The 23635-nt window shown below is 46.5% G+C and overlaps 1 protein-coding gene across 1 annotated transcript in view; it reads right to left on the bottom strand.

Moving 5' to 3' along the window:
- Positions 1-23635, bottom strand: part of LOC135447990 (synaptotagmin-like protein 2) — a 33569-nt gene that overhangs the window by 5966 nt on the left and 3968 nt on the right. The window contains exons 2-10 of the mRNA XM_064713330.1: positions 14789-15308; positions 12430-12581; positions 9443-9536; positions 8286-8376; positions 8017-8110; positions 6296-7408; positions 4798-4896; positions 2798-2889; positions 1647-1748 (exon numbers count right to left, since the gene is read on the bottom strand). Coding sequence (XP_064569400.1) covers positions 1647-1748; positions 2798-2889; positions 4798-4896; positions 6296-7408; positions 8017-8110; positions 8286-8376; positions 9443-9536; positions 12430-12581; positions 14789-14889 — 1938 coding nt within the window. The 5' untranslated portion in view covers positions 14890-15308. The remainder of the gene's footprint in view (positions 1-1646; positions 1749-2797; positions 2890-4797; positions 4897-6295; positions 7409-8016; positions 8111-8285; positions 8377-9442; positions 9537-12429; positions 12582-14788; positions 15309-23635) is intronic.

The raw sequence follows: 23635 nt of genomic DNA, 5'->3' as shown, positions 1-23635 counted from the left end.
GCTAGGAAATCCCTATAAGGATGTACTATCCTAGACCAGGACTTGGAAGCACTGAATGCTCAAGAAATACAGAAGTTTTTTCACTCCTAAATCCCAAAACTTTGGGAAATGGACTCAGATGTTCCTGGGAGGACCACACATGTTTCTTCCCTATGCTTACAGAACAAATAACTGATATCCTGACCCAATCTCATCTCTAAGAAAGATATTGAGAGAACTTGAACTATATTATAAGAACATGTTATTTCAGGTAGATATAGTCTACCTGAATTGTTAATCCAGTTATAAAACAGGTTAATAAGAACCCTATCAGACTAGAAATGTAGGAAGAACTATTTCTATCTTGCTGCTTACCCACAATGTGCATGGAGCAGCACAAAACAGATACAACCCTGTTCTGAAGAGCCACTGCCCCACCAGAGACAGCCTGTGCTTGCCCCAAAGGCACAAGAACATGAGGCTTCTCCAGACACAATTCTGGAGCTAGGCACCCAGGAGTTATTTGCTTTCTCAGAAAAAACTGCAATTTTCCCAGACAATTTGGGCTTCTTTGTTCAGGTCTTTGTCTTTCACTGAGAGAAAGTCACGAAGCACAAGCAAAGCTCAGCCACAGAAAGCTGAGATCATTTTCTCTTGCACCAATCACTCATGATTCCTGACAGGATTTCATAAAAGCTAATGCTGTTTACAAAGCAAATCATTAACCCTCTTGGCACCTCTCTGTGGTACCATCATGAACATTTATCAAAAATCCTTCCCAGTAATTAACCCAATTCTTCTCTGTCTTCCCCAACTTACTTTGGTTCTGAATTTTATTATAACCTCCAAAAACCTGCTGAACATCTCCAGTCAGTCCTTGGAGCCGCATTTACTATCCCATCAGGATATTCACCCCAGCAGAGAATCCTGAATGAGATTTTCAAGAACACTTGCATGACCTGGACTGATTTTCAGCTCCCAGATGCTCCAAATTAGGAGAACTCATGTGGCTCAAAGTTTTTAACATATTTATCTACATTCACGACCTCTCCCTACCAGCTTTGCTTCACATATATTCTGTGAGTCTCAAATATACTCCTTGGAGAAATCTATAACAGTAACACAGCAAATTCAAGCAGTTTTACACAGCTCCCTCCCCAAATACTGTCTCTAAAGAGTCTTTTTAAAACACTCAACTAAACACATTCAGCTTTTTTTAAGCTTTCCTTAGAAGCTGAAGCTCCAAAACATGCCTTTTCTGTCCAACTCTGACTTCCCTCTTATGTGCTGATAAAGGATGATCTTGCAGAGGGTACCCATCTGCAGTCCTGAACCACAAACATGCCCCTTAACAGCTGTGTGCCTCATTTCCCCACCTAGAAACCCCTTCCCCACCTTCTGCACCAGCAGGACCCAGAGCACCCACCCCTGGCTGAGGGGCTGTCACTTACGAGGAATTTCACCAGCAATGACTCAGTGGGGCTCTATTACGAGGTGGCATCTGGATTTAACCTTAGATAATAATTAACCACCCCCATTCCTTTACCAGTGCACCCTGCAGAAACCAGCAGGCTGCTCTGGAGGGCCCACCAGCAGCAGCAGCCCAACTGCAGCATCCCTGCATCCAGCTGAGGAGCCTGGGCAGAGCCCCCAGGCTCGGCACCTACCGAAGAGACAGAAGCCATGTCAGAGGAGTGGCTGCCAGTGCTGGGGGACTTCTTGTGCCTGCCCAGCTGGAAGCTGAGCTCCGAGGCCGTGTCTGACTCCGTCTGCTCAGAAAACAAGAAGCATCTTTAGGCTGTGCCGAAGGAAGAGAGCTTTGCAACGCTGGGGAGAAAAAGGAATTGCTCAGCAGAGTGCCATGAGCAGAGATCAGGTTAGCAGAGCTGAGGAGAGTGCAGGGAGCCTCCCCAGGGCATCCCCTCCAAGCAGCACTGAACGTCATCACTCACTGCCTCCAAGCAGAGCTGCAGGCCCCGCCTGGGCTCTGGGAAAGGGCACAGAGCGTGGCTGGACACACAGGGCAGCATCCTCCAGCATGGAACAGCTGCTCTGCCTGCTGGGGGCTTTTCTCTTAAGGCATTTCTCATGTGGGGGTTCCAGTTGTTAGTTTCTCTGGGTCTGGATTGAAAGCACTTGAGATGGTAGTTCATGTTGGGACTCAGGTGTTTATTATTTCTTACCAGTAGAACAGTCTCACTACTGTGAGTTCAGTAGCTTTTCATTAGAAGGCACAAAATGGTCAACAATCTCTTGTTACAAGGTCTTTTAAGACTAAACTATCCAATTAAGAGCTTACACCTAGATTATTTTCCCTTTTAACTCAAGAACTGATCCCAAAGAGCCCACAATGTGGACTTTTCTGCCCAATTACAAAATGCCACCCAAACCCATGAAGAAGGAGGAAGAAGAAGCATGAAGAAGAAACCCAGGATGACACCCTGTGCCCTCCATCTTGCTTCCATCCACAACATACTAAAAATCCCATAACCTCAATTTCTCACCAAGTGATACACCTACATTGCTCTCTATAATCTATTTCACACTTTTGTGGATTCTTGTCTATCTTGAAGTCTGGGAAACTTTCTCCATGAGTGAGGGTCAAAGTCAGTGCTCCCCTGGGAGTCAGGGCACCCCAGAGCAGACAGAGAAATATTCCCAGTGTCCTGGGTTTCCACATTCTCATTTATTCATGACATAACCAAGGCATGCTCCAAAGCAAGTACTGTTGGTCTCCAGGACAAACATCCTCATGACACCAACTGCCATCCAGGGGATGCTGTGAACATTATTTCAGCCTTTTCTGGCATCAACCCACCTCAGACAACAGAAGGGGAGAGGATCTGCTCAGTTCTTTCACTCTTTCAGGTTCAAGAAATTGATGTGGTATCAAATGAGGTTTATTGTATGCTGGAGGTACAAAAAAAAGGCATCAAGACAGCTCATCAGAATCAGGAAATTAATTATAAGTCACACTTTTATTAAAGGGCACAGGAAGGAGGAAAAGCTTGTGGAAGGCATTGGAGCACTACCTACTTGCTCTGTCTGTGTCACCTGTCACTGAAGCTGATCCTCCCCAAGACAGACAAAAACTGCTAATTAACATCCTGAAATATTTTCAGTGATTTTCATTCACTGTGTGGGAGTGTGGAACTCCCTCTAGTGGCTCACCTAATTCCTCATCGGCACCAGGACACGGATGTTTCCTCCTTTGTGCAGACAGAATTTAAACTAAATCCACCCAAATCTGCCTCCTTGTCAAAGAAACTAATCACGTTTACATTTTTATCTCATAGCATACTGCCCTGTAGAAAAGAGCACTAAAATATTTTTACCCACAATTTCACCATTGCATACACCTCTCAAATACTCTACTAGACACAGAGGTGGACATTGGCAGATTACCTAAAAGAAAAAAAGTTAGAATGTTTCCTATCAATAGAAAGATGGTTACTGTACTGCTTAAATGTTTAACCAAAACTTATTTTTTGTATCCTTATCTTCTTCCAATAACACTCTTGAAGATGACTTTCTCCATCCCAGAAGAATTTGTTTTGCAAAGATGTATGTACACGAACATGCACATTCATATATACACTTGTTTGGCATTTTAGGCATGATGATACATTGCTTAAAATGCCCAAGAGATTCTTGATTTAACATTCATTTGATATTTACTATTTTTATTTCTAACATTGAATAAATAATAGTATCCACAGACTATTTGCTATACTGCAAACATGAAGCTGTAACTCTGTTACAGGAGGGTTTCCAAGAATCAGCCTTGGGGCTCAATGTCCTAGGGTGATGCTATGATGTTTTTATCCCCATTAATGTGTTCTGTTTATACTGGATATTATGTTTTCTCCCAAATTTGCCCTAAACCAGGACACTCTAGATAAGGAGAAGCTGCAATCTTGGTTGTCTTGGTGGAGACCATCAAGGACAGCAATGTGGGGCTTGGAGCTTTGAGCCAACATTCCCTGTGACGCATCAGGCACCCCATGATGGGCAGTGCTTGGCACGAGGTGCCAGCCAGGGTAGGCACAGCCACAGGGCTGTGCAGTGGGACCTGCCAGCAAGCTGCCTCCCTCCCATGGCAGCCTTGGACTTCAACTGGATCAATCAAAGCCTCTCAGTGGCTTCACTTTTACCTTTCCTTGGGCATTGCCTTCCCACGTTCTCATTTCAGTCCTGGCAGCCTTGGCCTCACCCCTTCCCTTTGAGGCCAGCTCTTGGCTGCCTTTTTGGGGATTGTCATTGGCTTTCTCAGGCACAGAGGCTGCTGCTGCCTCCCCTCAGGTGCTTTCCATGGCTGCAGCTTACTTGGGCTTCTTCAGGCAGGCTGCTGCTTCCTTTGTTTCCTCTCCTCAGCTTCTCTGGGTTTCTGAGGGAGAGACTGTCACCATAAACATGTCCCAGCTGGGGACATCAGTCCAGCCACAGGCTCTGCTCTGGGTGATGGAGAGGCCTCATGAGCAGGAGTGACAGGTGACACCAGCTTTGGCACCTCAGATCAGTCCCCAGGCTGCCAGCAGATCCCACTGCCTCGTGCAGAAACAGGAGAGATGAGTATGAGCTTCTTGCCAACCCTTTGAAGCCCTTGTGGTTTTGCTGAAGTAACAAACCATCAATCTAGCTGTAATTTCCTGGCTCTGAATTTAATTTTAGGCAGTATAAACTCTCTAATTTGATGATGAAACAATATGTCATTTTCCTAGCCTGATACATGCACAGAAGCATAGTGATGAAAAACTGGCATAATATATCACCTTCAGCAAATGTAAACCAAAAAGAAGAAAGAAAGATGTTACTCACTCTCTGAGGTTGTGTAAATGTTCACCATGCTCTTTGCAAGATTAATGCTATTTGCTCGGGCCAGTGCCTGAGCAGCAGGAGAATGATCCCCATCTTCCTCTGGAATACACAAAAAGCCAAATCAAATGGTAAATAAATAAATAAACACAAATGGGCAGTGGATCAATAGGCCTCTGTGTGTATGTGTGTGTGTGTGTGTGTGCCTCCCCTGGTCCTCTGCCTAGAGCACACTGCAGTCACACTGCTCAGGGCTGCTTCCCAATCATCCAGGGGCTCTGATGTCTCCCCTGGGAAAACCTCTTCACACTATGTCAGGAAATGCAAATACTGGATTAACCCAGTCCCCAAGACAGACCAACTCTTGTGAAGAGCTTCCAGAGAAACACAACCATCTGCTAATATCATCCTGAAATGAATGAGTTAATAAAGGAAAAAGCCCTGAGAAATACTAGAATGATCAAGTCTATAAGTGGTTGGACTTAATGCTCTGAGAAGTCTTTCACAACCAAAAATATTCCATAAAGAAAATATTTGCAACGACCTGAAGTGCAACTTAGGATTTTCATAGGAATGTTATATGAGGTAGGAAGTAAGCCAAGAAATGACACAATAAAAAAATAAAAATCAGACGAGTCTGTGGAAAATCCTCTCAAACAGGTCTTATCCAGGCACATGAAGACTCAAAATTTGGAAAAAGAAGGGAAGATGCTCTCTCTTTGTAGGTCTTTGCTTGGAAGAGAGCAGAGCTGTGGGTCATCAGAGCCCAAATGTAAAGTGAGTTGCAAATAACAATAATGTTTTCTCATAGTAATGGCCACTACAAGAGCCCATCAACCCCAGAGGAAGAGGCTGCTAAAATGGTGATGCTATTGATACCATCATCGTTGAGAACATGGTATCAGAACCCAGGAAGAACAGACTCCTTGTTCAGTCCACTTTGTTAAAAGTTTAATATCAGAGTTCACTTGTGCATTCCAAAAAACCACAAAATGTAATTTTGACAGCCAGTGGCTATATCAAGGTTCTCTGAGGGCCAGTGTATTTATTAAACACTTTGCTTCACATTTTATTTCTTCTATTTGTCTTAGACTTATCTCTACTACCACAAAGAATTCTTCCAGTCCCACATTTGAAGAAAATACAATCTTGCCAGTGAGCGACATAAAGTGAGCTCCTTGGTGTGTTGCAGGCAGTGGAGGGAGGGCTGTCCCAAGGTGAGCTGCTGGCAGGTAAGGCCCAGGGGCTGGGAGTGGGGAGAAAAGCAAGGGAACATGGCACTGTCCCCTTCTGCATTTGCACTAGGCTACTCAAGATTTGTTTCCAGAGCTGTTCGTGGAACACATTCCACACAAGATAACTCTGCACAAATTGCAGGTTAATATAGGAAAAATGGGCAGATGAAGAAAATGTGCAAAATGCAGAAGGGTTAGGGAAGAAAACCAGCTTAGGGATGGCTCTGTATTTGGATTTCACAGGGTGCAGTCACAGCCCTCAGTACCTGAGTAAACAGCTGAGTCTGTTCCCTGAACAGCTTCTCTCTCTCCAGATGGTTCACCAGGTGTTGGCTGGTCTGAAGACTCACACATCTTTTCCTCAGGTAGCTCTCCATTTATTTCCATGTTGTCTTGAGTGCCCAAATCAGATCTTTCCTCTTTCTCATCCTCACTTTCCCCATCTGTGGGCACAGGCTCTATCAGTATCTGCACCCTGCTGGCTGGGGCCCTCCATGTGGGCTTGCGCTCTCCTGCCACCACCAGCTCCTCCTCCACAGGTGTCCCTGGCCCCAGCGTGCTGCCAGACACGTCCTTGGTGGGTGACTCGAGCTGGATGGAAGGTGCTCTCACTGGCAGCCTGGATTTCTTGGAGCAGTGCTGCACCACCTTCTCTTCCTCTGGCATCAGCAGCTTCCCATTGCTTTCACCCAGCAAGTCATTTCTTGTAACCAGCCCCCCTTTGCTCTTGGCACAGGTGGAGCTGGAAGTGACAGAAACAGAGCCCTTTCGTGCAGGAGTGGTACAGCTTGGCTCTTCCTCACTGGAAGACAGAGTTATTGTCCTTTTGTGGGGGGTCCTTGTTTTGGTGAAGGCACCAGGCTTCCCTTCAGCACCCTGGCCTGGCACGGCCTGCAGGGAGAGCGAGCGGCCCAGCCTGAGCTGCCGAGGAGCTGCCTCACCCAGCCCTGCCCCTGGGCTGCCCCCTGCCCCTAAAGACTCTGCTCCCTTCTCCCAAAAGTTCTTCAGGCTCCTGAAGTGCTCCCGGTCCAGGCCGATCTCCTCGTCCCTGTTGCTCATGGCTGAGATGGTGTAGTTCACCCCCTGCCTGCCGGCCCGGCCGCTCTCCCCTTCTGTGGGCAGTGCTCTGGGGGCTGGCACTGACTCCTCCTTGGCAGGGCTGTTCTCTGCTGGCCCCGTGTCATTCACAGCCTGCTCACCCCTCTGGAAGGTTCTGCTTGCTTTCTTCTTGACTGGGATTTTGCTGGGAGGATAAGTTTCCTCAGGAGGAGTTTTTGGCCCCTCTGTGGCTCCATCAGCAGCTTCTCCTCCAGCTGCAGTGCTGGGCTGAGGCTCAGCATCCTCTGAAAGCCTGGTGGACACTGGAGAATCTCCATGACCTACAACAACAACAAATGCTCAGAGCCGGTCCCATTCCATCACATCCAATCTCCCCAGAAGGCCTGGGCTGCAATCTCTCAATGAGAAGACAGGGGGAATTTTCAGAAATCATCAATATATTCCCAGTTCTTTTCTCTATTCAGACTCTAGAAAGTTCCCTTCCATCTGAGGAAAGCCCTGAAAACCCCAGTCCTTCTCCCTGCAACAGGGCACAGAAAAAATTCACTGAGCTCTAAACTGTTCCTGTGAGTTGTGGATTTGTTTGCAGGTTCCCTTTCAATTTGACAGCTTCCCTGCTGGCTATTTGCTATGTTTCAGAACTACACTGTACAGTCAGTGCTGGAAAGAGAGGGGTAAGTCCCCTTCTGGATTAAAGAGAGCCAAGCACTCAGTTCAATGTGTACTGAGAGCCTGGAGAAATTTCATCAGATTGCTTTCTGCCTTTGTCCCTGCTGCCCTGCCTGCAATTCATAAAGTGTTGGCAGCTCATTCTTATATGCCAAGGTGCTCTTTGTTATTTATTTGTACACACACTGAAAAGCATCTTGTCTCTTGGTGTTTGATGTGAGTAACAAAAGCACCAATAGCTCACTGAACAAAATCTTACCTTTTCCAGACAAATGAAAGCTGTTTGTTGCAATCACAACTGGACTTGTTCCTGTGTCACTCTCTGAGGAAGAGACATCATGTATGCTGGAACTCTGAACAGAAAACAAATCTTATCAGTGTATAAATACTGGCAAGACTGGAAAAAATGTGTTTTATTTGAGCAGAGACACCAGGGCAGGCAGCTTGTGGAGCCCCTGTCAGCAGGTATAGATTGTTTGAAGCTCCAAGGAGTAACAAAACAAAGTGCATAGGCTGTGCCTGTTCTACCTTGTATGATGCAGACAAATGGACAGGAAGTCTTGGCTTCGGTTTTGGCAAAAGTTTCTGCCCTGTGGTCTCAAGAGGAGGTGTACTGGATCTGTGGGAGAGGAGAAATGCCTGAACAAGGAGGGCTGTTGTAATGATGTGCTTGTTTGGGTGCTCAGGCAGTCTTCAACACCACCTCAGTTCTGCTCAGATGCAGAACTTGCTCAATAAAAACAATGTGTGTCAACTGCTAGGTTTATTCAGATTTTCCCCCTCTGGGGAGTGCCAGAAGTGCCCAAGGGCCATGCAAAAGGGAGAGACATTTTTATGCTATGGCCCAGGAAGGAACAGGCCACACCTTGTTTAAGACTGAATGAGAAAAACAAAGCTAGCTTTTCAGGGTTTAACCAACCCCCTGCAAAAAACCCACTGGGTGTTGTGCCAGCAAAGCAGGAGTACCTAGGGCCTGTTGCCTCTGGATCCTTCATTAAACACCCACTAGCTGCAAGAGGCTTCCAAGTGTTGTCAAGGCCCATATTTAATATTTAACTGGAGCAACTGCCACCTGTGGAGAATGATTCCTCATTCTGCTGACAAAAAAAAAGGCAAATAAGATGGGAACAACAATACATGAATATGTGAATATTTTAAATGCTTCTCCATAGTCCATGGATATTGAGTGAGGTCACTGACTTGCTCACTGGAGTGCTTTTAATAAATGTTTCTGCTCAGTCAGCACAACGTGAAATCCTACCAAGCCTTGATGGAGAGTGCTGAGCTCTGGACACAAAGGTTGGCACCAGCAGGAAATGAGCAGTTTCCTCAAACCGTTCATTTTGTTAGTGTTGCTCCATAGCAAAAATTAAACAAATAAAACCATAATTACTTTGAAAAACTAACCAGCACATCCTGGCATTAGAGACAGCTTCCATTTTACTGATCCCTGATCAAATCATGCAGGAAAAGACCTTTGTGGGATAAGCACATTAGCACTTGATTATTAGGGGTGGATTGATATTCTGACAATTCCTAAAAGAAGGATTTAAAAAAAACCCTATAGAACTTATTACTTATAGAGTCTTGGAAACTCACTTAGAGACCTGGTTTTAATGGGTAGCATTCAATTCTCATTAGAAGTAAGAGCAGCAGCCTGAGCACTGCACATGCAGCAGAGTTACCTTTCCTCTCCTGCACCAGCAATGTCCTCAGGAAAGGCAGGAATTGGGGCAGCTTTGCTTTCCAGACTCGTCTGGATGTGCTTCTTGTCCTCATCTGTAAAACAACAGAGATACCTGAGAAATGACATTTCATTAAACTTGCCATGTTTGGTGTGTTTTGTTTGGGGTAAGAAAATGCTTTGCCCAATGAAAAAGAGTCCCAGCAGCACAATCTCTGGGGGCTTAAGAGGAGAGGGTTTTCAGGGGTTTTCAGGGGTTTTCAAGGATTCTGCCTGTTCTCCCCAAGAATGGGGAGGTCCCAGGGCAGCAAAGGCACTTCCAGACCCCGCAGGTCCAAGAGGACAAAGCTGCCCAATGCCCAACTCATGCCAGGAGCTGTCACATCACTGGAAACCTCCACAGGATGCTGCCACTGACTGTCAATAAAGTTAATCTGTTCCAGGATTTAAATTCAGCCATTTCCTGTTTTGACTCAAGTCATCCGATCTTGGCAAACAAAGGAGGAGGCCAATGCAGTTAATGAGGAGATCCCTGTTATTTTTACTGGCACAAGGCTCAGCTATATCTTGTGAGCTCCCAAAGACCCCAAATTAAAAACAATAGAGGATGGTAACTTTTACAGCAGAACTGCAGGGTATAATGCTGCATTAGATATTTTGCTAGCAAATGGGTTTTCTTGCTACTGCAAAATCAAAAGGATTAAACTCTCAAACAGAGAATAAAAAGTAACCTTAGTCTGGTCAACAAGATCTGCACATATTTATTCATGCAGCTAGGTCTATTTTAAAGAGAAAATTGACCTATTACAAGAACTGCCAAACCATTTTAGGATACATTTCACTAAACAATTCAATAAAGAAAGAAGTTCAGATGATTCAGAAGTAATATTAAACAGTATAGCCTTGCTTGTTATCTGGTTGGAAAACCTCCTGAGGCTCAAGAGCAGGCCAGTGCTATGGTGAGAAGCTCAAGACTCAACACTGCCTGGTGGTGCCATCCAGCAGGGTCAGCCTGCAGGTCACAGCAATATCCAAAGATTCACTGCCCCTTGTCTGTGCACTCCTATGGAGAAAATGCTGCATTCCCAATCCTCCTGCCCTCCCAGCACCTGGCCCTGAGTCAGGAACAGGGCAGGCCCTGCTCAGAGCTGTGGCATCAGGGCTGCATGTCTGGCACACAGGGGGGCAGCTGGGGGCTCTGTGGTTTCCACAGCAGTGGGAAGTCAGGGAGCTGCTCCTGCTGAAAAACAAGAGTCTAGGTGTGTAGGAATGAGCCAGTTTCAGAGAGCATGTTTCTGAGATAGGGACTGTCCTGCCCATGCCAACACTCCTGTGCACAAAGCATCACTGAATGTTGTTTTAGGAGAGAGAACTCCAGGCATGGCTGGTGGCACGTGCTGGTCATGGCACGTGTGGGCACAGCAGGGCACACTGAGGACATTTATTGATACAGTGAGCCACATCCTCCTGCTCTGCCTCAGGCCTGGGGAGGGAGGTGCCAGCAGGGAGCTGTGCTGGAAGCAAAGGACCCAAACACAGAGCTCCCACACTTTCCCTGTGCCTGTCATGGCTGAAAAGACCTTGACAACCAAAGACTGCATTCATTTCTCATCCCACTTGCAAAGGCTGTGTTGTACTCGCTCTTCTCTGACACTTCCCCCTCAGACAGAGCTCCTCATTCCGGGCTGGCAGAGGCAACAGGAAGCCTTCACTCCCACCCACCCAAATCCCTGCCCTAAAAATGGCTCTGCCCCTGCCACAGCTACACCTGGCTCCTGTCACCACAAACAGTTTAGTACATTACAATTCATCAAGACAAGCAATATGCCTTTGCTAACTTTGGGATGAGACAATATAAGAAGCAAATTCCAACAGAAATCAGGAGCAGCCAGACCAGTTTAACTTGCCCATACATGCATTTTTATACATGTATATAAAATTGGCAGGCACTCCTGCTGTAACACTTTTACTCATTTCCTACCACTCTAAAACAAAGACTCTTAGTGCCTGGGACATGGATAACTAACTGTGCATCACTTGCCACAGCAGGTGGATAAAATGGTCTCTCTTGTAGGTGATTTTTAGCCCTCAAGAATTGCACATAAGCACAAGGAGAAGTTATCATCAAATTCTTTCATCTGTGCTGCTCTGCAGGCTGTCATGTAAATACAGGGTATCTGTTTTATAGATCTGTATTACTACCATGACTAGTGTTTTCTACTACAATCAATACCAACTGTGAAAACCCTCAGGGATCCCCACAACCCTCCCTTCTGAAGGCTAAAACCCTCTTCCAGAAAAGATCACTGGGAATTTTCCTTTGCAAGCACAAATTTCCACCCCTCCTCAGCCCACTTACCTTGCAATGGGAATGCCAGAAATTATCTCAGTGGGGCTTTTCCATGAAGGAATTTTTTCATTTCACTCCCTAACACAGAGTTAAGTCTAAAGACTCAAATCAGGAGTTATGAACACAGATTTGACTAAATGAACATGCACTCCTTCATCACCTTGAAAGCCAACAGAGGTGAATAACTGATCTTTCCAGGGGAAGGAAAAAAGGTGTCAATATGGCAAGCAAAGGCCCTTATCTTATCCAAGGTGAATATATTACCTGCAGAACCCTGATGCACAACCAGTGATGTAAAATGGCAGTAAGAGGAAAAAGTAAGAGGAAGGAATAAAGTCACATGTTATACCTGAGCTTTACCAAAAAAAGTCTGAGAATACAAATAGAGGGAAAAGGGAAGAAAAATAAGTTGAAAAAGGAATAATGTGGTTCTCGTCCACACTGTAATTTTTTCTTTGGGCCCTGATTTTGATAACAAGGGATGTTTTTCTGGTACTGAAAACATAGATGAGAACCCCCTTATCACAACACAGGGACTGTTTCTCAACACACTGCCAGTACAGGGAGACTCCCACCCTGGACCAACTTTTTTCTGGTCCATCAGGTTGTTTTGTGAAGATGTGCACTAACATACTCACTTTCTAGCTTGCCCTTTTTCCTTCTAATGGATGCCCGAAGGAGATCCGGCCCTGCCAAGTCTTCCTGGAACCGTTTTGCCTTCACTTCTGAAAACCATTCACCTGTCACAAACTTCTTCTTCTTTTCATCTGTGATGGAGCCTTGAATCCTCCTGAAAGGCAGGGCAAGCATTACACACCAAAGAGGTCTTCCAGGTTTCCACTTCCCCTGAGTCACCTTTGCAATATATCCATGGGTTCACCTGCCTGACATTACAAAGGATCCAGAGATTATTCTGTGCAATCACTAGAGCAAAACCAGCATTAGAACAGCAGGAAGTAAACACCTGATTTACTCTTTATCTGAAATGGTAACAGCACCCTGTAAACACAGGCTTTCACCTCTTCCAAATTTCACAAATCCAAATCATTCACCTGGCAAGGAGATTTGTCCACTTGCTTGGCTGCCCTGAGGGTTAAGGAAGGGTGGGGCTGTTTGTCTGTCTTGCACTTCTCAATTTTATTTGTTTATTAATCTATTTATGGCAAAACCTTTTGGATCAAATTTGCTGCAAACCACAGAAACAAATAATGATATTTAGGGAAGTCACCAGTCCCTGCAGCATCCTCCTGCTCCCCCTGCCATGCCTGTTTTGGCACTTGCACGGTTAGCTCTCCCTCCTAAGCATGGCTTCTCCTACTGTTCCTCTCTTGGGCACACCCAGAGCTGGTTTTTGGCACCTAAACCTGTCAGTGCTCTGTACTCTAATCCTCCTCAGCATGGCTTGCTGAATTAGCTGCCTTTCAGCTGGCACAGCTCAGCACAGGTCAGGGTTCCTGTGAAACCTGGGGGGCCAGAGGAAGCTCCTCCTCAGCCCAGCCCTCAGCAGGAAAAGGGGGCAAACCCCCAGGCAACCCTGGAGCCTGCAAGGGTCACACTGGGCTGCCTAAAGGCCAGGAGGGAGCAGGGATAACGGGGCTCAAGCCTCTGCAGGCCATGCTGGGGACTCAGCAGAAGCTCCCATCTAGTCCAGGGCTGCACTGCCTCCATGAGGGTCTCAAGGTGCTGGGCCAGAGGAAATAGTTATTTTAATCTTGCTGACAGCAGATCAAGGAAATGACATTGACTTCATTTTGCCCAGCAGGCGGGTTATGTTGAAACCAAACATGTCTTACTGCAGGTAGCCAAACTGACAGCAAGGGGCTCTGGGGCTCTAATTCACTTCACTCCCAAATCAAAGCCTCCTGTGAAACAGCTTTCAAAGAGAAGTGAAACAAAACCAAAATAATCCAAACATTCTTTTTACCAAACCTCCATTTCAGAGGGAAAATGTATTTCATTTCAGAAACAAACAAACAAACAAGCAAAACCCAAAATAAATACAAACAAGCCTTTTTTGAAATTGTTTCAACTCAGAGGAGAGGTAAGAGCATGCAGACACAGACACCCCAAGTCCAGGCTTTGGCTTCCAGCTGTTTCCCCAGCTCCTACCTCCAAGAAGAGGCCAGGGCACACAGGCTCCCAGGAGCAGCAAAGCTTCCTGCTCCCCCTTCAAGCCTTGAGCCCTTGAGCATCCTTTCTAGATGGGGATTACTCTTTTTTTGGCTCAACAGCAATGGAAGAACTGCATCCTTAGCTGGGGTAAACTGGCACAGTGCCACCCACACCCACTGAGTTATTAATTTCTTGCCATGGAGAATTCAGTGGCAGCTCCCTGAGCCTGGTGCACGCTGTCAGCCCAGATGGTCTAATGGCTGGCATTTAAAAAGCAACAGCAGCAAGAAGCAATCCTGATCAAGCAGAGCTGAGCTCCAGGATGGCCAGTGGCAGAGGAGCTGAACTGAGCCAGAACCCCTGGCTCTGGAACAGCTCCCTGCAAACCTCTGGCAGATCATGTAGCCTCTAACCACCCCATTCTGTGTGACACATGGTGCACACACACCCACCTCAAAAAACAATGGGGCAACAGAGAAGGGGATGTAAAACCTCATTTTGTAAAATCTCATTTTAAAACACACTGTGGCCTTTCTGTGCTACCAGGTGAATAAAACAAGGTAGCAGCTGCTCCCCTGCTCAGACCTCTGCCACCAAGAAATCAGCATCTTCCCCCACTGACAAGGAAAGGGGTGACTACCCTTGGCATCTCTGTGAGGGCTGAGGATGAACTCAAAAGGAGAATCCCCTCCTGCAAGGAAAGGGCAGCAGCAACAGGAGGATGGCTGAGAAAGACAAGGTACAATGAAAAGATCTATCAGGATCTGAGCAAGAGGGACAGCACTATTGCAACCTTCACACACACACACACACACACACGCTCCTCTCTCAAAGAAGTGAAGAAGTCTCCCCCAAGGGAAGCTCACACCCTGCCATCACACTCACCTGATGCGATCCCCATCCTTCTTCTTCAGCTCTGCATCTCTCTGCAGAACCTTCATCAGCTTCTCATACTCCTCCTCGGTCAGGAAGCTCAAGTCCAACATCTTCCCTGCTGTCTTCTTCAGTTCCTCAGGTGTCTCAAGGGGACTCAGAGCAGGCACTAATCCAGCCCAGGGCCATGGGCAGCCGCTCACAGCGCCCTGGTGCCGAGGAAGACGCGGTGCAGAGAGAGGAGTCACCACAGCATGGCTCGGGTGGAACTCACCCTAGCACCTGGACTTGCACTTCCAGGCTCTGCTGCATGCCTTCCCCTGCCAGGAGAATCCTCTCAGCAAAGTCAGGCTCCTCTGCTTTTCCTCAGGCACAGTTGCAGCGATCCCGGTGCCAGCGTCAGTCACGGAGGGGAGCGGGGGAAGGAGCAGCTCCTGCCTCAACAGGCACCAAAGCTCCTCTCACCCACAGCAGCACCTCTGGCATGTGCTCTCCTCAGCAGGCAAGTCTGCTCTGTGGAGTGCAAGCATCCCTGCAGAGAAACAGCACCGAGATGCCTTTCAGATAAGCATGACATATGGCAAATGAATGTGTACATTGGGGGTTTGTATTTGTTCTCCAGCAAGTTCCAAAACAAGCTGCCCTACTTTCCTCCCTGTCCTAGAGCTCCTCACGTGGTATTAACCCAACCAAGACGATGTTTTATTTCAGCCCTTTCCTACTAATAGATAAACAGTCAACTCAGCATGCTACAAACAACATGTGGATATGAATTACCAAATTGCTTCCTTGCTTGCTTTTTATCTCCTTTCTTCTTATCCTCACTTCTTTATGCCTTAAATGAAACCAAGGAAAAGCAGCCAACCTTTGTAAAGCAATCAGAAGATGACAGAACAGCAGCCTGCAAGTATTTCTGCTGCATGTTATGCTATCAAATACTGCTCATTTCCTAATATGTGTGCCCTTTGCTTTATGCTGCACTGATATTTGCTATTCAAACATTACTGGTGCAGATTACTTTGTGTTTCAAAAGACAGTGAAAATGGCCAGAGGCTGCAGGGCGTGGAGGAGAGGTAAAACAAGCACTGCCTTGACACTTTACCCCTTTTCCTCTCTCCTGCCCAGCTTGAGGGCAGTAAGGCCCACCTTTGAGGAAGGAAAAGTTCTGCTCCTGTCCATGTAGGCAGTTTCCACCTCACTCAATTTTTCTACTGTCTGCAAACCTTTCAAGTGTTTGTGGCTTTCATGATACTTTGCTATTTCTTCCAAAGCCACAGCCTTGGGAGTCAGATCATTAAAAATCAATAAATCCCATCTTTCATGGCAAACATGATCTGAAGGTCATCAGGCCCATTCCCTAACCTCAAAGCCTGTATCATCCTTAGTTTCTAACCTGTGCCTTTGAGGATACCAACCTCAGCCCTTTCAGGCCACCTATTTCAGTGCTTTGCTGTCAGCAAGAACTTCTCCCTATTGCTATCTGATTGACACTTGATGGGTTTCAGCCCACCCTAGCTGACACAGGAATTATCCCTTTGCAGCCATCCTCACTGGGCTCAACACCTCAGCCTCCACGTTAACCAGCCACAGCTCCTTCAGACCCCTCAAAGCTGGCATCTTCATCATTTTTGTCACTTTGGACTGTACATGGTGCACCTCTTTCATCAAGGGACCCATCCAAAGCTGAGAACCAGTGCTTCAGCTGAACTTCAGCTGAACATTTGACATCATTTCACAGACTTACCTTATTTTACAGATGATAAACTCACAAATGTTTGTGCTTTTTGTAATGGTGTTAACAATGTGTTAAAAGAAAGAACAGGCATCTGATCATAATGTTTACAAATAAAGACCACAGAACACTGCAGGAAAAAGCTAATAAAAGGAATGGCACTGTCATAAAAACTGTTATTGTTTCTGTAAAAAATTGCTGGAGGAAAGGAAACAACATTTCCTACTTCTTAAGGCAAGAATGGCTGTGCTTGTCACACTACAACATGGCCTTTATCATGTGAGAAACTATCCATAGCACTCTAAATGGTTTAAACAGAAACAACAATAAAAAAGTCCTGGTGAATCTCTACTGTTTAAACCTACATTTCATCCAGCTTGTCATGGCTCTTCCATGCTTAGCTCCATCTACTTCTCTCTGGCTCTCAGGCACAATCCTGCTTCTACAAAGACATTCAGAGAATTTTCTGGGACAGATTTTATTTTTGAAAAGGTATCTAGGGACATATCACAGTATTTGCTTCTCGAGAACTTTTATTTATTTTTAACAAGCCCCATGACATGTGGGCTGAAACTACTTCAGAAAATATTTTCAGAGAAGACTCATCTTTATTCATCAGTATAGCAGTCAATTAAAAATAACGGCTACATCTTGGGAAAAAGGGCTACTTCTTTGTAAAGAGACTTTTTTTCCCTTTCCCATGAAAATGTTTTCTCTCACTGAAATAGCTACATTAGAAGGAAAAGGTTAACAGAAACCAAGAGCCAACTCCTTTTGTTTACATAGTTAAAAATCAAACCACTTGATGCACCTGCTGTGGGAAGGTGAGCTGCTCCAGGACACTGCTCCATTGGAGCTGGAGGCTTTGCTGGAAGTGTCAGGAGCTGCAAAGCTGCTGCCCCAGCCCTGCAGGAATTCACAAGCCTGGGGAATGATGTCCATCTGCAGCGTGGCCACGGGGCTGTCCCTGCCCCTCTGAGCCTGGCAGCCTCTGATAGGTGCCCCATGTGTGTCCTGCGCAGGGCAGAGCTCCACAGGAGAACCTCCATGAACCATGAGGTGCAGAGCACCAAGGACAGGGTGCTGATGCTCACCTGGGTCTACAAGTGCCATAGATGGAGGATAAGAAGGAGCTGGCAGGTACAGAACGTTATCAGGCAGGCACAGTTCTCAGTGCCAGCCATCACCCATTGCCTCATCCCTGGGGCAGGTCACACTCCTGCAGCACCACACAGCTGGGTTTGCTTTGTTACAGTGCACATAAACCTCTCCCCTAACAACGCCTTGTCACTGGACAGTTTGGACACCACAGGGGTGATGTAGAACAAATACCTAAGTCAGCTGGAAAGCCAGGAGCCTGTGGGTCCCACACAGATAAAAACAATTTCTGTGTGTCCTGCCCAGCCCCAGCATTGCCATCTCTGCAAACAGCTGCAAAGGAAAACACAAAAGCCTCGCAGCTCTGTGGGGCAATGACAGGAGTGATTGCACAGTGCTGGGGCAGATTTACCCCACACTGAGACTTCTTCAGTGCAAGCACTTTATTTAGCTCCCTGGTGCAAGCTGGTTGGGGACAAACTGTGACAAGCACAAAGAAAGTTGCACTCTCCTTCACTCTGACCAGTGGGAGACCCCTCCTAGGTCAGGATTTCTCTCTGTTGACAGGAGAAAAATGGAAAATCATAAAAAAGTTAATTGTTTGTGTCCAGATAGGCAACTTCTGCTCAAGGCCTATGGCCCAGCATGCAGAACTAACCTGGGCTGCCCTCAGGTCCTGCAGCACCAGGACACCCCAACACAGGGACTGCTGGCATCTCACAGCGAAGCAGATGGGGAAAACTGTCCTGGCTACAGGAGAGACCACAGATGTGAACAGAGAAGAACACTGGGTGTGCAAAGGACCTTCACTCCTCTGCCTGCCTTTCTGGGGAAGAGAACATCACAAAGATCAACTCCCATGCCCAGCCCTGTTGACAAACGCTGGATGTGGAGGGGGTGTGGAGACAAGCAGCAGCAGGACCCATCATGTGCCATAACTGGCTCCATCTCCTGCTCTGATAGCTTCTGATTTCTTGTGGCCACCTCCCCAGGAAGCAGCCAGTGCTTCAGTCTCCAGAAAAGATCTGTGCTGGTGCATGGCACTGCCACCAAACACAGAGCCCAGGCTGGCTGGAGACGTGAGCCTGCCCTGGCATGTGTGCATTTCATCTCTGAACAGGCTCTCAGTGCCAGTGCAGGGCAGTACAGGCACACACAGCTGGACTGAAGGTCCCTGTAATGCACCAGCTGATCCTGAACACAGGCTAAGAGCTTACAGCAGAGCCACCCTGTGCTCCAGCTTCTGTAAGGTACCTTGAACCAGGAGCTCTGTCCCTGCATTTCACACCTTTTCCATTTACTTTCTGAACTCACATAAATTTTAAGCATTTGCAATATCCTCAAAGCCCCAGAGTCCCACAGCTTCACTACGTTTTAAACACAAAAGGACTTGTCCTTGATTTGTTTTGACCTGCCACTTGCTTGTTTTGTTTTATATCCTCAAGTATTTTATTAGAAAACCCAGAGTAAGGATCACTCTGCAATCACCTGCTCCATCTTGCAGACCTGTGTCACAGCCATGGCTCCTCTTTACAGACAAAGGAAGTTTCTTGTTTATTCATTCCAGGTGCTACTCAGGGAGCTTTGCTCATTCCTCACACCCTTCTCAGCCCCAGAGTTTACTACAGAACTACTTGGCAGTGTTCAGGTGCACAAAGGCTCTTCCCAACAGCTGCAGCCCTGGGGATGTCCCCTGTGGGACTGTTTCTGCAGTGCCAGCTGTAAGCCATGCCCAGCTGGGAGGGACAGGCAGTGCCAGCCTTCACACAGGGCACAGCAAATGCCTCTGCCAAGCCCTCAGAGGGAGGAGAGCTCTGATCACCTGCAGAAAAGCTAAGAAGGTTACTCATAAAAGTACCGGAGAAGGCTGTTGTTCCAGAAGCTGTTTGGGTTTTTTAAAGTAACACTCTTTCAAATAGTTTAATCAGATAAAAATTAAAAGCTTGCTTGGCCTGGCAGGTGTGAAACATCCCCTTTTAGAAAGGCAGATGCTGAAGGGGCTGACACCATCTTTGTGCTGCATTTTCATTTTATTTCTGGGAGGTTTAACTGAGCTCAGAACCAAGGTAATGCTCTGCACAACTAAAGCCTGAACTGCTCAGATACCCAGCACAGCTCAGTGCCCTTGCTGACATCTCCTACAGACACAAATTATTTGTAGGCCATCTGCAGGGCACTCCAATCTTGGTTCTGATTTCTCAGCATGCATCATTCTTTCAAATTGCTGCACATCTTCCTCAGCACTGGGACGAGCACAGATTAATAACATACACCCCAGGCCAAGCAGATTTTATTGGCTGGACACTGAGTGGCATGTAAAGGGAGAGGAGGAATTTAGGAACTGTAACCTGACAGATTGATAGCCAAGACCCCATTCCATCACCTAGGTGAGCACAGGGCCATCTAGACCCACCTCACCCTTTAGACCTGGAGGTGCACATAGGTCCATGTAATAAAGATATGAAAACCTCCTAACACAAAGCATAACAAAACCTGGAACAGATAATACTGATCTCACAAGACTATTCATAGCCCAGTAAAAACAGCAGCTAGCTGAAAAGGCTGCTGTCCATACCTCTTTATGATACATCATGTCACAATGTAAGGAAATAACCTTCTTTTGCTTTACAATGTGTGGACACTTCCCAGTACCCTCATTAGTCAAGACAGCCCCTGGAGGGCAGGTCAAAGCCAAGAGCAGCATTGTATTAAGCATGATGGATGTGCTCCTGGCACCCAGTCACCCTGCAGTTCCCAGGATGTGCTGTAGTTAACAGCACCAGAAAGATTTAGTGCCAAAACCACCATACCCAGAGAGTCCATGATCAGCCATGTGCCTCTCTCTGTCTCATGCTGGCAAGCCCAGCCCCACTCTTCCTCCCATCTGATTGCTTCTGCAACCAGTGAAATATGCAGAGGCATTGCCATCACTCTTTTACTTTTATTTTACTATTATTTTATTTTTATTATCAGGCAAAACAGTGACAGCCATTATAATGCTCTCTGTCATAATTCTGTAATTTTTAATGGATGTCCTTTGCCAGCAGAGAAAAAAATAAAAGTGTAGGATGGTCTTTCTCTCTGTGAGGAATGGGCTGAAAACCAGCATAAATCTGTCTGTGGGGCTGGGCTGTCTGTCCCTGCCTGGTGCTGCAGTGCAGAAGAGCTGTGACCCCTGTTGGTGCCCTGGATTTGTGCCCAGGGCTGGCACTGGCCACTGTCACCAAGGCAAGGGGCAGCCCCAGCCCAGGGATGGGGCAGCTGCAGGGGCCAGGTGTGAGCCCCACTTTTGCCTGTGGCAGCTCAACTGATCCAAGTGCTCCCTTTTCACACAGACAAGCCCTCAAGGTGCAAAAATACAGATGGGAGGGGTATTGCACAAGCTTACAGCCACTGCTCTTAAAGAATGGAATTGCTGGGCAGTAGGACAGTGTTCCTGAGGCACCAAGGGCTGGCCCAGGGAGAGGCACATGGCTGAAGAGAGACACCCCTAGCCCTGTCTGTTCTGCCTGTGGCCACATCAAACCACCAGCCCTCCTCTTTCTCTGTGCTCACATCTCCCCTCTCACTGTAATGAAATGAATATAGAAAATACCTGCCTGTTGTTTAGTTCTTAGTGAAACTCCACAGCATCAGGAGAGCTCTTCCAAGGTGCATTATTTTCTCCTAATTTGCAATAAACCACTTCCAGTTCTTAACTGTCTACTCATCTTCTAAGAACAGCTGTGAACTACCAGAACAGAGAATATATTTAATTGCTTTCTGAAAAGCAATCCCACTAAAAATGTGTCACTGCACTGACTGCAAAGATATTTTGTCTGACTTGTTGCAGAGAAATGAGAGAGAGAGGCCTTCAGCTCCTACCCAATACCCTCCTAAGCAGCTAAGTCATATACAAATGGCCTTCAGGTGGAGAGACAGCTGATAAGATAAAGGATAACTTCAAACAAAGCAGGCAACTGTGGTCTCCCTGAGCAGTCCACATCCGAACACATCTGTTACCATCACACACAAAATGTCAAGGCCAAATTCTGGCAATGCCAGGCACAAATGCCAGAATTGCTCAAGCTCAACTACTCACAGACTTTACCAGATATTTTTCTCTATTCAGTGAGGGCTGTACATGACAGAGTGCCATTCCCACCTCAGACAGAACAATGAGCAGCTCATGCTGCTGGTAACCCCCCCTGAGGGCAGCTTTGGCAGGACCTGAGCTAGTAAAGAGCAGCTCTGATCCTGGAGAAGGCTCTCGCCTCCAGTGTGCAACCCAGAACAAAAAACCACTGCTCAGTTCATCCTGAGCACAGCCCTGGGTGGTTTCTCTCAGATCAAGTCATTGCTCCACATCACACTTTCCAATAAGGTCCAGCATGATGGAGAATCTGCTGCTTTAATAAAATCTCTTCCCCCCCCCTCCCCTTAGGCAGCTTTAGTGAAGGATGTCCATTGAACAGGAATGGCCCTGAGATGGCACAGAGGAATTGCAGGAATTTATCAGAACAAGCACGTCTCTAGCCCAGCCCCTCAAGAGCAGCCAGTAGAAGATCTTTTAGAACAACAATACAATGCTAAGCCAAAAAAAAAAGAGCAAACTCCCCTGTTCAGTGCATGTGAGGAATGCTTAACTGAGGAAATGGGTTAATTCTGCCTGTTTGCACTCAGCCTCAGAAATACCTTGGCTTCCAAAGAACATCCCAGACCCAGGACATTACTGAAGGGTCAGTTAAGGATGCATAAGGATTTTTCCTCCCCTCTGTATTTCTACCCAATGCAATATAACCACCACATGAATAATTATCTCCACTGAACTCTGCTCATCTCCTTCTAACAAGGAACTGCATGGGTGGAATTTGCATTACACACAATTTACTTCCTTTTAGCCATTTTTAATTAAATGAACCATCCTTTGGTTACCACCTAGGGTAAACAAAAGACTGAGCTTCTCAGTCTTAATCATTATTTCCTAGAACCAGCATTGCCAAAATAAAAACACCCATCAGAGGAGAAGTCTGACTCAGACTCCTTAAGGTCAACAAGTCCTTTAATTGGTAATAAACTGATAATGCAATGCTATAGTCTAAATATTTGAGAGTTCTGTTTATTTCATAGGTGGGAACTATTTGCAGAGCCTGCAGGATGTAGTTCATTGTAATTCTGCAGATTGCCAGAGCACAAATAAACAAGCACAGCCACCTGGGACACCAAGAAATCCCCTGATATCCCAGTGAACAGGGGTGGCTGGATCTCCAGAGAGTCTCCAGTACCTCAGAGACTCTGCTGTGTCCCCTGCTGGACCCACTCCCAGCACAGGCATTCCTCTCCCCAGAGCTTTGCTGGAGACCAGGGGAAGCCTCCCACACCTCCACCTCTAAATGGCTTTGGGGTGGAGGCAGGGGCTTGTGCTGAGCTTTGTTCTAAATCTGCACTTAGGCCCTCAAGAAAACGAGTTCTACAAGGATTTGCATTCCCTATTTATTAGTTTGTAACAGCCCTTCACCCCCACAGCTTAGCTTAGGGCATCTCATGGACATCTTGCTGTGCTTCTGCCACACTGACACTTCCATCAGAGGACATCCTGGTGTCCAGGCTTCCCTCTCAACCAAGGGAGAACAGACTTGTTATATCACCTTTAAAAACTCAGCTGTCCTACTAGCAGAGTTTCTAGATGCCACCTGGTATGATGGGCACTCCCAAAAGCATCTCCTCAGCTGTTACACTTGAAAAGGTAAGGACAATTAAATGTATGGTATCTAAAGCTGAGCAGTTAACAGCTTTAAGCTAGGACACTGCAGTAATTAGATTAATCACCTCCCTGTCCTCCTTTGTCACCCACTCATCCTCAGAACCCAGACATTTTCAGTATGAAAAATGGGAGGTGGAAGATAAGTTTTGGCTGAGTTCAAACAAAGGAACTGCAGAAATGGAAGATGAAGAAAAAAGCAACCACCCATGAGAACTTCTGTCTATTATTTTTGACCCAGAAAAATATTTGCTGACCTCAACTGTGCTTTCTTCCAAACATAATTTCT

The sequence above is a fragment of the Zonotrichia leucophrys genome, chromosome 4A (assembly GCF_028769735.1).
Source record: "Zonotrichia leucophrys gambelii isolate GWCS_2022_RI chromosome 4A, RI_Zleu_2.0, whole genome shotgun sequence".
Lineage (NCBI taxonomy): Eukaryota > Metazoa > Chordata > Aves > Passeriformes > Passerellidae > Zonotrichia > Zonotrichia leucophrys.
This window is presented reverse-complemented; position numbering and strand designations above follow the sequence as displayed.